Below are 18,057 nucleotides of genomic sequence, written 5' to 3' on the forward strand. Positions count from 1 at the left end.
ATTTAAGTACTTATTATTTTTTAATCTCCTTTTACTGGTCTATCCACAGTTCCTTTCCATATACAGCTATCATAGTGTTTTGCACATGCACCATAATGTGATCATACACTTGCAACCAACTGCTATTGTTAATTTCCAAAACTCTTCTCCTTAGTAAATTCAAAAGTATATTTAGCTTGTCTATATTTTTGTTAACAACCATTTCTCGCATGTATGTGACAATAAGGTTAATGTCATAAGGCAAGGGAGTTTGGCCACTTTCTAACCAAGCTCGTAATAATGCTCTTACTTTGTCCCAGGGTAGATCTAGAAGTCCTTGTGGTTTACTTTCTTTAGGGACTGATTTAGTTTCCTGTTTTATCACAGGTTGTGCTGATATTGGTGGCTTGTATGGTGCATTTACATTATTGGGCCCATGTAGAAATTTATTCATTTTGTTTTTAGAAGATAATGTATGCATCCGAAGAGACAGATTTTTAGGAGGCCGTCCACGTCGTTTCACTGACTTGCTTGGTGAGGATCTTACTGCAGCAATCACAGGAGATTTCTTAGTAGGCGATGGTATTTTGATTTTTTTGGGTGTTGTACACTTGGAGAGAGGCTCAGGCTTTATAGTCTCTACAACTTTTAAATCTTCCGTTTTTGTTTCAGGCTTAACAGAATTTGCATTTAGTAGAAATTTACTCATTCCACCTTTAACCTGACCTTTATTTGACGTTGATTCCAATTTTGATATCTGGATTCCAATACCTCTCATTTCTTTCGGGTCAATCTTTTGTTTGTTGCAAAGTGAGATGATTTCTCTAGTAATAACTTCAACATCATTTGTAGCATTGGCCAAAGAAGTGGATTTGTTTATAACATTACAAAAACCATGGCCCATAAACTTAGCAGTTTCTACTGGTGCTTTCTCATCCCGTACCATCAATTTAAGTGTTATGCACTTGCCTAAAACTTTGAACTGTACCATTCTTGAATGGACTTCTGCTGACAATTGTTTTAGAAACTCAATACACTGTCCATTATTTTCAAATCTAATCCCATAATTTACTTCAGCTGATACCGACTTCCTAATAGTATGGAATGAAAGCGGATTGTTATCGCGGCCGCGACACTGATCATACAACTGAATGCCTGTTTTTATACCTAGGTGCTGTTGCAAGGTAGCCAAAGTAAGATTCTGTAATGAACCACAAGTCTCATGTCCAATAGACTCTAATTTAGAAGCAGTCTGTCTTCCTACTCCAGGTAATTCTCTTAACTTTATGTCGCAAATGAAGTCTTCAACAAGTTCTGCTGAGAGGAAAAACTGACCATCAGGTTTAGCTCGCTTTGTCGCCAATCTAGCTTGTAAGCGATTTCCACCAAACCCAGTGGAACAAGGACATCCAGTCTTACTCCTTATCTCCTGTCTTAGAACTGTTGCAAAGTCTTGGACAGTTATTCCTAAATCTTTTAACAGGTCACTGCAGTCTACATACATTTCGTCACAGGACACAGCTTCAATGTTTAGAGTATACTGGGCCACTGTGTTGTATAAAGTATATGCCACTTCTTTATATCCATCAAAATCATATGGAATAGTTTGTAAATCTGGACATAATCTTAAAGCTGCACCCATGAACATACCATTGCTAATGCCTTTTGCCCTAGCCTCATATGAGCAGGATGCAATTTCACTCATAGATCCATACTTATCATCTTCATCAGTGATTGCATCTACTCTGGACTCAAGTTTGATGTCTTCTTCACTAATTCCAGTGGCCTTTATAAGTTTTTGTGCTTGTTTCTGTCTATATAAGTTAAATTCAGTATCTCTATCTACACCTGATCTTTTTGGTCTACCTTGGCCTCCCTTTGAATGTGTAACAGCAACAGGTTTACCACGAAGTTCTGGTCGTTTTCTTAAGCCTACAGACACAAAGAAGCAGTCCATGTCTATGTGCATGATTGTTTTTCCTCCTTCAAAGGTTATTTGTGACAAGCAATTTCTATTATCCAAGCTAAGAATCATTTCCTTCAACTGATTTCTATATGGAAATATGAAATTACTGTTTTCTCTGAGGTCATTGACATGTTGCTTGAAACATGCCCCTAGTTGTGATATATGATGTAGTCTGGAATTATTATAAAATTCTGATATAAAATTTGGGTCAGCGGCAGTTTTAGTGGCTTCATCGTTCCTCTTTGGTAATTCATCTGGAGCTTTTTTTATAGGTGTTTTGGCTTTAATATCATTGAGAAAGTCTTCAGGAAGCTGTTCCACATATTTAAAGCTAAGGCTGTCAATCTTCTTTTCAGGATTACTAAAAGTCACTGGTTTGTTATCAGCACTATCGACTATAGTTTCCTCATTCTTCAATCTAGCAAAGTTTAGCCGAGGTTGCAGTCTTGAGTTACCATATAACAAATAATCTCTATAATCTAGCAGTCTATTCGATTTTATACTATCTGTGATCCACTCAGGCTTAATCACTTTTCCTAAAGCCATATTTTTCACTTTTGTATCAGGTAAATTAGAGGCTATAATATAATCACCACTTCTTTGGTATGTATGATAGACACCACCATGCCTTGTCATTAGAGTTTTAAGTTCATCTGATGATGGAATTGTGTATCCGTTTACAAAAATACTGACACCAGCGAATATGTTTGATAACTTCTCTTTTTCGCTGCCTGCTCTGAAGTCAAATTGTTCCTCTAATTTCGAGATTTTAGCTTGCATGTAACCGCCCCATGCTTCGAAGCCATTGTCAGGAAATTTGTCGTCTCGTCGCCTCATGCTTCGAAGCTGTAATTCGATGTTTGATGAGTGAGTGAGTGTTGGTGAAGCTAACAAGGTTTAACAGGATTGGAGGTGGGCGTCACCTGTTCTCTTTATCGTAGTTTATTGATTCCTCGAAGCCTGTTCTCCGGCCAACTAATCCAACGTTTATTTATTTCTCTTGTGGTAAGGGTGTTTTAAAATTCATGCAAGCATTCATGAAACGAGATAGATAGATATCTCAGAATGAAATCTTCGAATAATAAATATAAATAATTACCGTCTGCTCAATTTCCTTGACCAACGACACCAACGTTGATCCAATTAATTACCTACATTACATGTTGTAATTCCTCTTCGAAACTGAGTAAATGCTTTTGAAGTGAAGGATATTGTTTGTTAGCGAGAAAAGTAATTAGCAAGCAATTTTTCGTCCGGTCGTCCCGCCTTTTTCATGTTTTGTTGATTATTGTTGACACTTGACATTCGTTTGACACTGACAGTTAGGCTTGGTGTTATATGAAATACTGTTCGACTTACAATTTCTAACGTTCGAGATATACATAACTCCCAAAACCTGTGGTTATTTTGATATAATGCAGTATAATGCACACAGACTTGCAATCATCATCCCAGCCTATCTATACGTCCAACTGCTGGGCACAGGCCTCCTCTCAGAATAAGAGGGCTTGGGCCGTAGTTCCCACGCGGGCCCAGTGCGGATTGGAAACTTCACACACACAATTGAATTGCTTCGCAGGTTTGTGCAGGTTTCCTCATGATACTTAAAACACTAGGACTTTCAGATTTGAAATACTAGGATTGATTATAAATCAAGTCTGTGGTACAAACAATGAAACTTTATAATGCTACATTTACACGCTTGCCGAGGTTTTTAAAAAAGTAGTGAAGTGACAGTGACAGATTTAAATAAATGGCGGTTAGGTTACGATTTTGCGATGCGATCTGCGATGTTTTGTTGTAATTGATCTGTGAAGATTTGATCTTAAATAATATTTGCCTAATAATTTAAGTATAAAATGTCTGTAATCGAAAATCCTGTGGTAATTGCGCCTTGGGTTGGACTGACAACGAGCAGAAACGTACTTTCCGTCGTCGTGTTATCGTCGAACGTAGAAATCATCGAAAATATATCCAAAGCTCTCGCAGAGATACATACACAGGGTGGTTTTAGATGGAAACTCACAATCTTACGCTCGTTCCATTTAGAAGAAGTCGTAGAACATTCAGATTTGACAGGTAGAGTGTCCATTGACTTCGTGGTTCTTGGATTGGACACAAGTAGAATATTTTGCCTTGAATGGGCTAAGAAAGTGCTATTGCAGGTTCATCCTGATCTAAGGAGTCGTCGTGTGGTTCTTGTAAACTCTAGTGGACTGCCACCAAATGCTATGGCTGTTAACGCTGGAGAATTGATGGCCTTTACAAATAATTTTAAACTTGACATGATGACTGCTAATGTGTTAAAATTTGATGATGCAAGATTCTTAGCGCGAAGACTGTTAAAATATATGGAAGTGTCCATTGGTGTGAAGACTGGGATCCCTAATTTAAATGCTTAATTAAAACCTATCTATCTCTTGAAAAAAACAATGAACTGATTTTACCAATCTTGACTATGTTAACAACGTAAATATACATTTTAACCATATGCATTTCTTTGTGGAACCCTGTACCTCTCCATATCTACTCATTGTAGACTGTTACAACCAAAGCAGAAAGATGTTGTCAAATTAATTTTGCACCAGCAATCAATCAATTCAATTGAAGCCGTGGTAGTCTAGTGGTTTGACCTAGCGCCTCGCAAGCAGAGGGGTGTGGGTTTGAACCCCGGCTTGCACCTCTGAGTTTTTCAAAATTCATGTGCAATTTATATTTGAAATTTAAGACAAGCTTTGGGGTGAAAACATAGTGAGGAAACCTGCACAAACCTGCGAAGCAATTCACTGGTGCGTGTGAAGTTCCCAATTCACACTGGGCCTACATGGGAACCCAAGCCCTCTTGTTCTGAGAGGAGGCCTGTGCCCAGCAGTGGGACATATAATTAATGTCTATTTTGAGCTGGTCATCGCTGGATAATTCTACTTTGCAGGTTTATAAGCATTTGAAAAAAAATAAAAGTATTTATTTTAATATTCAGATCTCCTAGTAAGTATAGGAATATACCTGTGAAAGGAGAACCCGCTCTTCTAGGTTAAAATGTAACCAACTTGACATGACATTTATAACTTTTAACTTACTTAGAGCCATCAGATTGTATGTCGGGACCCTATTTGATTGAACAAAAAGAGAATGGTGAACTGCGTAGCGTAGTTGGGGCGGTGGTAACTTTAAGGGGGCGGCGAAATTCGCACAATGGTCGCACCTACGATTCGAACCGATTAGAATGAGCACGAAATTTTCCAGTACATATACTGTGACGAAATCGGGAAATTTCTATATTAGTTTACCATAGTTTTTAAATTTTTATATATCTAAGACGGCGGCAAAATTTTCTTCCGCCACTGGGTGAATGACAGAAAAGAAAAGTAAATTGTGTACTCATGACTTTCAGGGCTCTATCTGCTCTGATAGGAAGGATGGTACTGTACATTGAAATCTAATTAATACCTTTTAACACATGCAACCATATACTGCAATGTGCTGTGCTCCAAGTAGACAACACTTTTCCCCTTTGTAGCAAAAACTGTTTACAAAGGTAACCACAGAACAATAAAAAGTGAATATGACCCAACTTCTGGTTCTTGGCACTTAATGTGTAAAACAAGCTATTCTTGTAATTTACTTCGGGGACCTCGGAAAGGGCTCTAAAATTTTAATGAAATTTGTTGAGGTGGTTTTTGGGGCAACCAATCAATCTGGCTTGGTCTGACATTTGGGGAAATGCGCGTTTTCAAATTCTAATCCGAGCAAACGAACCTCACCATCAACAAACTCACCATGATAATATCTCCCCTGAACCAAAATGTAACCACTTGTCAGAAGTCCTAAATGTGTTGTGATGATAATTTCATTGCTGTTGTCATTTGACTATAATACAACCCAAAATGTTGAGAAAAACTACACGTTACGCGTTTCTGGATTCTTTATTATAGATTGTACTACAAAATAATAGGAAGTTTTCTACAGTTACAATAATATATTACATAAATAGTGAAACAATTACAGCATTCCAACCTGCATGGCGCAGGTTCTAGACAAGGACACTTGCTATAACAACAAAAAAAACTATTGTATGAATTGCATATGAAAAAACTAACATAAATTATAAATTACTGAATACTGCTCATTTCCTATCATATTTGTGTAACTATAAATTATTATTGTAAGCATAAAATAATCTGTAAAAATCTAACTAAATCATATAAAAAAATCAACATTCAGAATGTTTTAAAGTATTTTTGCAGCTCACAATTAAAAATATACTACTTACATCTGTCACACTGTCGATAGGTACATTAATTAACCCTAAAATAGATAATAATCTATGATTGCTGAACCTAAAATTAAAGTCACATGGATGACTCGTTAAAATAAACGTATACAAAAATGTTATATTAGGCAATATCACAACTAAACCACCTGTTTGTCACAGGCCAAATAAATTAACTACAAAATGAATGTCATATCATATCGCACGAGGCCAAGGACGTTCGTTATGCATCACAAATACACCATACGAGTACAAAAATCTAATTTTACTGCAAAGTTGCCAATAATATGTAATGGAGTTAAGAAAAGATACAACCAATGAGATAAATAACAAGCATCTTTTTTGTAAGCTGTGACAATAAAAAACTGATTTACAAATGACGATGCGACAACAGTAATCTAATTGTTTGTTGGAACCGCTTTAATGTTTTATGCACAAACAAGGCGACTTTGGTTATTAAATATTGCATTGTTTCAATGATGCTTAAGGAACGGTTTGCCACGCGCAGAAAGAGGACAATATGTCTTGAACCAGTCATACAATCTATTTAACTGTCAACTGATTCTCAAATCATATTTTCCTCCACAATTTTCACCAAGTACAAAGTTATAGCTTTAGTCGAATTCATGTAAGCGTGGAAGTTATACTGAAATTTAATATGCTTAAAAAGCTATCGCAAAGAGACTCGACAATACTTTGTGCTGTCGAGTTTGCTGCAAAGTGCAGAGTAATTCAAAAGGTAAAAAAAAAAACTTGAAGCTAACTAAACCATAAGTCAGTCCAAACATACCTACAGTTAAATTTAAGAGATTACCACATGTAAAAAATAGTTTATTTATTGGGGCTGCTCATAGTAAAAAAAGTATTTGCAACGTTAAAACCTACATAGGCCAACGTTTCAGATAAAACACCAATTATTTTACATGGTGTTTATGTAACCATACAATTAGTTGGTGAAAACGGTAATTTGGCAAGTTATCATCTACTCCGATATACAAAATCAATTACTTTCCTTTGTTGGTGTTCCCCTTACTACATCTTAGCGTCATACAACTTTACTATACAGTGTTAACATAATTGTGCACATTAAGTTTGTCATTAAACACTCTCTTTAAGTGGTAGGATGTTAAACACAGAAGTCTCTAACTACTGACATATAACACAGCTTAATACTATTTTCCTGTACTGAGAGATATATTTTAAAGTTTAAATTTCACACTCTCCTTCATGTGCCAACCTCGATGTGAATGAATACAACACGCTCGCAAGGTCCACGTGCATCGTACGTAATGTTTAAAATACTATATCTATTAATACCAGCCTATTTTTATTAAAATGTCCGTTGATTCGTAAGCTGCGCCGGTCAGCCGACAAACATCATATAAATGCTATTCGATGCAAGAGGCCCTTAAAGGTTGCAGTCATCTCAACGCAATCGTTGCAAGTGCCCATACAAAGGCGATAAGTAAAAAAGCAGGTTGTTTCCAGGAATGTGTTGCGTCCACACGAGAGAGAACCTTTAGTAACATTACAATTTAGTCATCCAGTCCCGGCAAAATCGTCTTAATTTGAGCACGACTTACATATCCATTAGTTCTATACAGTCTACGCCTTCAGCTCTCGCTTTAAGTTGAGAAATCAAAGAGGAGGCTTGGTTATTACTCAGGATTATAAAAAAAGGGAAAGTAAAAAGCATTAGGTAAAAAATGAGATTCTTGATATGTGGTGTAGCGTAAAGCCTGAAGGCGGAATGTTAGTGCCGTGAGGCGCGCCCCAGGGCGTTATGTACAAGTCCTATCACTCCACGTGCGGCGGCGAGCCGGGCTCGGGGCTGCTCACGATCGCGGTCCGTACAACAGCATAGCACCTATTATATCGTTCACTGTACACATCTGTTCACTGTACACTTCATCAGGTCCCTGGAACAATAAAAACAATAATTGTCGTTGGTAATTATGTACTTATTGTAAATCGAAGTTTAAATTATTGGTAGAAAGTCGCAATGAATAGGTGTTTGTTGTTTTATTATTTTCTTTAATTTTTTTTACTCCGATATTCAATCCTAAAATTTGCAAACTTAAGAATCTTACTGTATTTTTACAAATTTAACCACAAGCAAAACGATGTAAATAAAAAACAATGGTTAATAGAAATACTTTATTATGATTACATCTGGTTTTCACAGGGATAGAAAAATAATGTTAGTTAGTAATACTTAATATCATAGAGATGTTTCGACTCTACCGTTCGTCAGACTAACCCAATCATCTGGTGATAATCAGATCAATTTTAACTCTTTTCCGGACCCCACCAATGAAGTTATTACAAAATGAATCATACTTGTCTTGATTATTGATATAAATACTCTTGGCCTGCTTAAATTTGTTCATTCCAGCTTTATAATAGTTGTTGGTAATGTATTAAATATTTTCTGTCATACCAAAGACGCTTTTTGAGAAAAAAGCTATTCTTGAAGGCTTGCCACTAATTTTGCCAAGTTGACGTAAACTATTAAATGAAAATTGATGCATATTACCATGTTATATAAATGACATCTCATAGACATAAAGGCAAGGTTTACCTTCATTTTTGTTATCTAATTAAGCACTATGCCCGGAAAAAGGCTTAAGACACATTTTAAATGTTACCTTCGTCTGTTTAATCGGAATCAGCAAGATTAACGACGTCTGCGGCGGCGGGCGCGCGGGGCTGCAGCGGCGGGCGGCCGCGCGGGCGGCCCGCGGCGGGCGCACCCGCACCCGCGCCCACGCCCACGCCCGCGCCCGCCCCGCCCGGCCCCAGCAGGAACTCGCGCGCGCGCTGCTGCTGGAGCGCCATCGCCACCGGGTCCCGGCTGCCGAGGCCGCCTGCGTAGTATTTGGCTCCCATCTGGAAATGTTCCACCTTCGAATTGGTCTCATGTCTCAATAACAACTGCAATTACAATTACAAACTGCCCTACCATAGCTTTCGAATTTCGGCAAAGGCTGACTTCAAATTAATACACATAATTCTGTTCGATATTTAAAAAGGTATAAAATACGAAAAGAAGAAAGAAAAGAAAATTCTTTGTAGATGATAGTGGATGATATCCTAGCCATCGATTGTTAAACTTAATACCAGACGGAGCAGAATATTAACATGCCGCTCGCGTTGCCAGTCCTTCGATGTCTGCACAAAAAACCGCTCTTTTGGGGAGCGCCGGAGAGCACAGCGCTAGTGGCAATGGCAGTGGCATGAGATCGTGTTTACACACTCGTCCTGCCCACTTTTTTGCTCAATTCGGCTGAATGTAAACGCGGCAAACGACTGGAATGGAATGTGTACTCACACTATGTTGTTGTTGCATCAGCTGTTGCAGCCGCATCTGTTGTTGTTGTTGTTGCTGGCGCTGCCACGGCGGCTCGTACTGCAGGCTGCTGCTCGTGCTCATGCCAGAGGCTGCACAATGCACAATACAATACAATGACTCTTTACTGAACACCAACACATAGTAAGCAGTACAGAAAACATAAACAGAGATCTGCACATATTTGTAGGTACACTATAACATACAAGTTAAGAGCGTTTATACCTGCTGAACTGGCAACGTTGCATTTTTGTTAGTTTTTCTCGATTATTCCATAAAAATTGCATGAAAATTAAAAATGTAGTCTGATAGAACACTTCTTAATATATAAGGTAATTGTCTACTCCAATAATTATTTGTTAAAGACTTTTACATTCTTTAAAAACGAATTAATGTTTATTAACGGTTTTTATAGAAAATAAAATTCTATAATAAATAATTATTGGAGTAGACACATCCATACTTCTATACTTTATAAGTGTGTGTCTGTATGAATGTTTGTCCGTCTTTCACGTCGAAACGGAGCGACAGATCGACGTGATTTTTGGCATAGAGATAGTTTATGGACCAGAGAGTGACATATATACAGATAACCCAATTCTACGCGCGCGAAGCCGCGGGCAAAAGCTAGTTAACTTATATATTAAGAAGTGATCTATCAGACAACATTTTTAATTTTCATTCAAGTTTTATGGAATAATCGAGAAAAAGTAACAAAAATGCAACGTTGCCAGCTCAGCAGGAATAAACGCTCTTAACGTCAATTTATGAAACAAATAACGCGTGATGCCCAAAATAGATGGTCTAATCATGCCAATATTATCAATGCGAAAGTATATGTTTGCTGCATAAATATTTTTTTAGCTTTGATTAGAGAATGGCCTAGTATCGCAAAAAAACAAATTAATCCGTCGATTAGATTACCGATATTGAATACTTATTAATTTATTTTGTCAAATAATTAAAAAGGATTTAGATATAGCCAGATAAAGTTCCGCGTGACGTCACACCGTGCGACACTTTTTAACACGGTGTGATATTACGGTCCCCACTCACGAACTTTGACGTGCTTCATCTTTATAATTTCAGTATTCAGTATTTATTTATTGCAACACTTTTACAAAAAATGATAAATAATGATGCCCTGTTGGGGCGTGGCAATTTTAAAATTAATTAAAAAATTGTTTTTATTATTTATTTTACAATTGATTGACAAAAGATAAAATACGTGGCCAATATTTTCTGATAATCAAACTGACGGAATAAATAGAACAGTTTTTTTTACCCACGAAACTGCCCCATTCCCGCGACTCGTGCCAGTACCGCCCGTGCCGCGATTTTGGGTCGCAACGCACCTAACCAGTTTAAAAAATGCTGATCTAAATACTCACCAGGATTCATGACCGGTTCATCATGGAGGGATTCATAAGGCCGGGCTGCGCCGCGTATTTGTAGATCTCGTTCATTTTCTGCATCAGCTGCGGACAGACGGAGGGCTAGGCTCGCGACACCGGCACACACATGCTAAGGTGCCTTAGGTAAATTACGCCACACAATAAGGGGGGAGGAAATGATCGAGCAAAATAATGTGGGTTTATTGACAGGCGAAACGTTAGATGGCGTTAGTATCGATAGTATTTGACGTTAGTTGTGATTGATTGGATCTTTTCAGTTATTCAACCGATGTCAAATAAGACTAGAAATAAATTGGGTGATTAAAAATCATTGGAATCGGGTGACGTAGTTTACGAATAGCACCTACAGTGATAGCGGTGCGGCATAACGGTTGTGGTGCGAGTGTCGTGCCTCTTTTATTTCGGTGTTCTAAACTGTCGCGATTTTCACACATCCTAACACACTTAGGACTTATCGGCCTTTTTTGTTGCTCAAGTTTCCTTGACGTTTCGGCCACATTGCAAGGGCCGTCACGAGAGTACCATAATCGTAAAACACCTATTCCTGCCGGGCTGTCAAAACTCGAGCTCACACCTCTCGAGTTTTTAGGTATATACGTGCGAAAAATTAAATGTGAAGAAAAACATTGTGAACAAAGCAGTGGCCGTATTACCCGTAACGCCCGGGCGCCCGCCATCTCATTCACCAACTCTTTCTACCTCATTCTATACCATGTGACAGAAAGAAGTGGTGAAAATCAGTGAGATTCGAAGTTCGTTAAGGTGCGGCCACATGTAGTCGCTCGTCGCTCGTTTGCAGCGATAAATCTGGTCACGTGACCCTATTTTGAATGTGATTTTGAATTTCCCGCGACTTAAAAAAGTAGCGTCAAGTCGCCGCGTCGAGCAGCAGCGACAAGATGGCTGCTTGCAGGAATGATCTTGGTCTTGGAAGCTGATTTCTTAATCTCATTTAGTAGCCGAAAATTCTCATTGTCGTGACAATGGTACAAATAAAGGAAATGAGAGTGAATGAAAAAAAAAGTGTTTTTACCGAAATTGAAGAGGTTTTTTTTTCCAGCGATAAAGCTCAACATTTTCAGCTTTATCGCTATATGTGATGTGACCAGATTTGACACAGGAAACGAGCGTCAAGAGGCCGCGCCTATAAGGCCTCTGCTCGCACCTCGAAGCGGTCAATGGTTAATTTTAAATTCCTAATTTGGACTGCGCCCAGGTGGAAACTAGAGCCCCTCCCCTCTTAATCTGAGAGGCCAGCTACGAGGCGTGTACAGCCCGGAGGCGAAGAACGACAAAAAGTTTTATTTATCGAATTTTCTTTCCAGTAAATAAAAGAGTCACAACAAATTCGCAGTTACGTGTCAAGATGGCAGAGCATTCAGAGCGTGCCTTCCCGAGACGCAAAGCTCATGCTGAAAAATTAAAATAATCCCTACCGAGGCATACGGAACATAAACAAAATAAGGGGGTATAAGGACTCCAACTTACGCCATAGTCATATCCACCGAACATCTGGACAAATAAATATGATATGAGTATTATTGTTTCATATCGGGTAAATAAAGCCCAGGCTGTGGTATCTTAGTGTTGATTATACTATTCATACTTCGATTATAGTTTAAAATGTGTTCTACATTTTTTTTACACAAAAACAGACTTGCGTTTGACCACAATCACGCCTGATGGTTGTGAATATGTGGACTAAGATGGGAAGGGGTAAGTTGTTATTCCTTTTAAATTCAATTATTCATGGCAAAATCTCTATTTAAACTATATTGTCTATCTAATACTCTACTGATTAGTCGCGTATTGTCACATTTAATATAAATTAATGATTCACATTGAGTCGAAACTTATAAGTGTACAAGAGTTTGCTATCGGAATCTTAGAAAAAACTTTACGAAAATGCGTTACGTAAGTAAGTATACCTATTCAGATTTTTTATGTAGTGTTGGCATTATATGTGCAATGTTTATCATTAAAAGTTTTGTATCTAAAACTAATCACACCCTATCAGAGCCATACTTTTCTCTAATGATTGTGCATGACCAAGGATTAAGCATGTTGGATTTAACTTCCAGGATCATTAGAGAAAAATACAGCTAAGCTTCTGTCTATAATAAACCATGTTGCATAAATGTAACATTATGTGACGGTGTTCAAAAGCGTACCGGCACCATTCTTTTAGTCTTGTTTCGTTACACCGTATAGAACGTTTATTATAAATAGTCGGTAAGCTAAATCTCAGCAGTAGAGTGAAAGCCCACAGCAGCGTATACAACGCACGCTCCATATAAACGTACCTAGATGACAGAAGTATTAAAGCCCGTATTATTCTTATTTCTACGCTGACTCCCCTGGTCCCAGATATATCTAGCACCTGGAATACAGTATCCTCTCTGTCATTCATAGGAACATAATCGCCGAGCCAATCTCGTCATTTTGCCCAGAATCACTATCATAATTTTAGTTAGGGCCGATTAAAAAAATCTACCTTGAAACCCAGATAAAGCGCATGGGGCTTTAAATACCTGAATTACATTACTTATTTCTAAGGATTTAAGAGTGAACTATATTACCATCAAAAAAGTCATTGCAGTCATGCGATTGTTTGAATCCCCATACTTCAAAAACAACGAACCAAAAATGCAGCTTTACATTACGTTTTGCATTTTAAGGTTTTGTTTTTTCGTATAAAATTTGACTGGCCTATATTTCCGATGTTTAATGTAACTTTGTGTAGGACATGTTACATAAACAATCGCGGCATGAGTGAGCTTTCACCCTAAAACAGCACAAAAACCTATGTTGACGACTTTATACAAACTAACCACAGCACACTAACTCACCCCGGGGTTGGCGTTGCATATGATTGGCAGCATATCTCGCATCTGGTTGTCAGTGATGTTAGGCATGTCCTTGCGTATCATGGCCGCGAGTGCGGTGTACGCTAACTGCTGCTGTTGCTGCTGCAGTAGACTGGCTGCTGGGAAACAGGCAATGGATGATGTGCAAGTCTTTCGAAGTATGGGATGGAGAAACACTGCAATCTAAATTGCAGCATTTTGTGAAAGAATGATAATATATTCTTTCACAAAATCTTCAGTGTAGTGCTTGAAAATCACAAGATAATACAATTACACGCACTATCTACATTAAAATAATTAATATGTATATTCAGAGGGGCTGTTTTAAGTTCATATTGAATAATAATTAATGTATGTATTACAATATACAATTTGGTTTGTTTACTTTGCCCACAGCAGCAACTAAGGCTCAGTTTAATTGGTCGATAACTCGGTCGACATACAACATGCGATGACTTCCCACAGGCGGAATAGCGATTAGTAAAATCCGAACGCAGACCCAGCTATGCCATGTGTTATGGAAATCTCCCGTACCCGACATGCGGGCCTTATCGACCAATGAAAACGGTTCCCGAATGCGGGCCCCATGGCATGCGTTATGGAATGGCGTACCCCCCTGCGCTCTATTCGATAAAGCAACTGTTATTATTGTTATTATTTTCTATTCTATATTGAAACGTTAAAATCTTTATTTATTTAATAATGGTATCTAATATTAACATAAATTGTATTGACATGAAATAATTGATAAAGACAAATTAATGTATAATTAATAATTATAAGTAAGTAACTGACATTCTATACGCGAACAGGGTTCCATGTACTGACCATCTGTGTAACGACCATCTTTGTAAATGAACATGAATTTGAATGAATAAATGAATATGAATAAAAAAATGGGGGGCGCTACATGAACTGATTTTTAAAGTGGGCGTTAAACGAAATAAGTTTGGGAACCTCTGCTATAGATACATAGATGCAAGTGTATGCGTACCCATTCCGTTGTGCATGGACCAAGTGGAGGGGAAGGGCGCGGGCGGCGGGGCGCGCTTTTCGTTTTCGAACTCCTCCCACGCGCGCTTGCGCTCTTCCTCGCTCAAGGTCTCCTCTTCTTTGTTCTCTAGTAAAGAGTCGTGCTCGTGGAACCTGTAGATCTGAGAAAGTAACGGGACATCAATATGGCTGCTTACGTGTGATTTAAGACCGCTGTGAACACTAAAGGAGGGATTCTGGGGTCTAATAAGACGGTTCACTTGAATAAATGTTCTTTCGAGTGAATGCTTAATTTTTTTTTTCATTCCATGTTCGCACGGCTTAGCTGGAATGACGTAAAAAAGGACATTCATCCATAGTTTGTTTCAATATGGCGTCGAATGAAGTCGTGCGTCTTGGAATAAAGGGGTTCTATCTTCGTATTCGTCAAGTTTGTGGTTCGAAAGGCTGTTAATTTTTTAGCACGTACTTTGTTCGTTCCACTTGAACACCATTTTGCCGCGACAATTGACTTGACGTTCGTCTGCCACAGGGTTCGAGACGAAATGGTCGAATCTGAGTGAAAGTTCTCTCTGTCTTCAGACTGTTCATTTTTCGTTCATCCGAGCAGCAATGAATGATGCCGAATGAACCGATGATCCAACATCGTTGGTTCGGTTCACTAATGAATTCATTCGGCACTTTTGTTTCACTTTGTATTTAGACGTGTCATTTCGAGTGAAAGATGCCGAGAATGAAAGACAGAAATGAACGAAAAATGAACCGTATAATACTTACAGGGTGCCAGACGAGCGTAAGTTTTTGAGTTGTGAGTCGCGTATTTTCGGTCGCGTAATCTTGGTTTCATACAAAAGTTCTCGGTGAGTATCTAGTTGCTTATTTTTGTAGGTTTGTTTTAAAACAATTCTGAACAATCAATGGATTCAGAGAAAAAAAGAGTTATGACAAACAATATATTGACTTTCAATCATTACGCGAGCCGATATGGACCCGGTTGGGGAGACCCTTAACAAATTCAGTGCCATTGACGCCCATCTGCGTTTTGGTGGACCTTATGCCACAGACGCTGATGGGCGTCTAATTTCTACTGAAGATTTCATGGTATATTCTTGAATTTTTCTGGTGAATGTATAAGGCTTTATTTAACTTTTTTTGTTTTTTAGGCGATTTTATCTCGAATGCCGTGAACGCCGATAGGCGTCTGTCTACAGAAGCGTCGGCATCGCGGCAAAGTACGTAATATGGCGCTTTGCAACTAATGGTTTAGGCTGGTCTTGTAACGCACCTGTTTCTCATGATCCTTCAGCATCTCAGCGAACAGCCGGTCCTTGGGCAGCGAGGGCACGGGCCGGGGCTCCGGGGGCTCCGGCTCGAACTTGTACAGCTCGGCGAGGTCGTTGGCCGCGTAATGCCGATCGATCTGCTGCTCGTCGATCACACGCTTCGATATCGCTTGCTTTGTCACTTGACGCTCGTAGATTTTTTCCTCCATCGTGCCCTGGTGGGGAAATTTTGAGTTACGATCACGGAAGTAACAATAAATGGAATACCGTTTGCGAGTGATGAGATGGAGAAACATAGCAGCAGACAATAGGTCGAACAACTCCCCAGACCACTCCCCATGATAAATGCCGTATAAGATACACTCTGCAGTCTGCAAGGACAGCGGGTCAAGCTGGCCAGAAAGTTCTCGGTCGTTGACAATTCGAGCGACTCTTCGTTGAATGGAAGAAATTATCGTATCGACTTTTTCGCCTACTTTTGCTTCATTGAGCGCACTTTACTGCTCTCACAGTATAATAATGTCCATATTACCATGGCCAAGAACCGGTAGATGTAGCAAGGCTTCTTCTGTCCAAAACGGTACACCCGGAAGATGCTCTGCACGTCATGAGAGGGGTTCCAGGACACGTCGAAGATGACCACGCGGTTGGCTGCCACCAGGTTGATGCCGAGGCCTCCCGCGCGCGTTGAGATCAGGAACAATCTAGAATTGAGACAGTTTATATTTTATATATCCTCCGCCTATAAGAGAAAGAGAGATTTTTTTTTTAGAAAGAATTTAATGTTAACATCGAATAGTATAAAGTGGACCCCACTCAGCATTAACCCTCGAGTGTCACATCACAAAACCCTCATTCATTGGTAAACTTAATTGCAACTTAGTCCATCTAAATACAGTGTTCAAGGTTTAGGTAGAGTGGGGCATCTTAACCCAAGTTTTCTTGTTTCGTACTGTACACCGTGAATTCTTCCATTATCGGATTTAGTTAACTTTTTTGTTAATTTTGTATTGAATTTTTTTTTAGCTTCGCTTTGACCTTCGCTTGAAATTTGGTAATGATGTTTATTATAACGTATATTATACTTATTGACAAATCAAAATGTTTCTTTGAAATTCCCTAATTTTTTAATAACAATTTTTTTTGAGATCTTTTATAATGACCACACGCTTCTACATTTCGTTCAGAAGCACTGCTCTGCTAACACTGTAACTGAATATTTATAGCTACGACCGTTTAAAGCGTACTATATTTTGAAATACCTAAAAATGTATACGGAAACGGAACCCTTGGTACGCAAATCCAACACGCACTTGGTCACTTTCATTATCTTCCTGTGATTCACGGCTCTCCACACAAACAAATCAAGAGTGTTGTTACCTGGCTCTAGGGTTGTCTTCGCGGTTAAAGTTCTTGCACCAGATCGAGCGGTTCTCGCAGGACGTGGAGCCGTCCAGCCGGAAGTAATCGACGCCGGGCGCCCACGACCCTGTGGACAGAAGCTGACGTGGACAAGACATCGACTATGGTTTGTATGAACCAAAAATTGACCAAAATTATTATTATTACTATTCAAATTATCTAGCTCGAAGTTGGATGCAACTAAAAGGGGCCTGTATCTAGCTGATCGGAAAATAAATCTTATTACTGTTATGCTATAGCTATTCCATAAATACTCAGCGGCACAAAATTTGGCCCACTCTAAATACAAAATTACTCATTGTTGAGGGCCAGATTTTTTGCCGCTCAGTATATTATCGTTTTTTGAACTGTCATAATCAGAGCTATCGGAATTATATCCAATTTGTTTGGCCTACCGATCCGATTAAAACCTGTCGAGACAACGAGTGGACGCTGAAAGTCGAGGCGATGCTGGTCGAGCGCCGGGTAGCTCTAATGAGCTGTAACCTATACGTCCCCTGTCCCCCACAG

General features: G+C 38.9%; 3 protein-coding genes across 3 annotated transcripts in view; 1 reads left to right on the plus strand and 2 right to left on the minus strand.

The window, feature by feature from the left end:
* Positions 1–13: 13 nt before the first annotated feature.
* Positions 14–3,217, minus strand: Rev1 (Rev1 DNA directed polymerase). Its single transcript, XM_074090250.1, has 2 exons — positions 3,045–3,217; positions 14–2,791 (listed from the first exon to the last, which is right to left on the minus strand). Exon 2 carries the CDS (start codon positions 2,780–2,782, stop codon positions 32–34), a length of 2,751 nt encoding a protein of 916 aa, XP_073946351.1. The 5' UTR covers positions 2,783–2,791; positions 3,045–3,217; the 3' UTR covers positions 14–31.
* Positions 3,218–3,669: 452 nt separating this feature from the next.
* Positions 3,670–4,436, plus strand: LOC141429754 (uncharacterized). Its single transcript, XM_074090254.1, has one exon. It carries the CDS (start codon positions 3,805–3,807, stop codon positions 4,345–4,347), a length of 543 nt encoding a protein of 180 aa, XP_073946355.1. The 5' UTR covers positions 3,670–3,804; the 3' UTR covers positions 4,348–4,436.
* Positions 4,437–8,871: 4,435 nt separating this feature from the next.
* The window catches only part of LOC141429755 (uncharacterized), a 31,911-nt gene continuing 22,725 nt past the window's right edge, over positions 8,872–18,057 (minus strand). Inside the window, 9 exon segments of the mRNA XM_074090255.1 lie at positions 8,872–9,107; positions 9,550–9,659; positions 10,959–10,976; positions 10,979–11,045; positions 13,832–13,965; positions 14,844–15,003; positions 16,128–16,340; positions 16,658–16,829; positions 17,506–17,614. Coding sequence (XP_073946356.1) covers positions 8,877–9,107; positions 9,550–9,659; positions 10,959–10,976; positions 10,979–11,045; positions 13,832–13,965; positions 14,844–15,003; positions 16,128–16,340; positions 16,658–16,829; positions 17,506–17,614 — 1,214 coding nt within the window. The 3' untranslated portion in view covers positions 8,872–8,876.

Source organism: Choristoneura fumiferana, chromosome 7 (genome assembly GCF_025370935.1).
Source record: "Choristoneura fumiferana chromosome 7, NRCan_CFum_1, whole genome shotgun sequence".
Taxonomy (NCBI): domain Eukaryota; kingdom Metazoa; phylum Arthropoda; class Insecta; order Lepidoptera; family Tortricidae; genus Choristoneura; species Choristoneura fumiferana.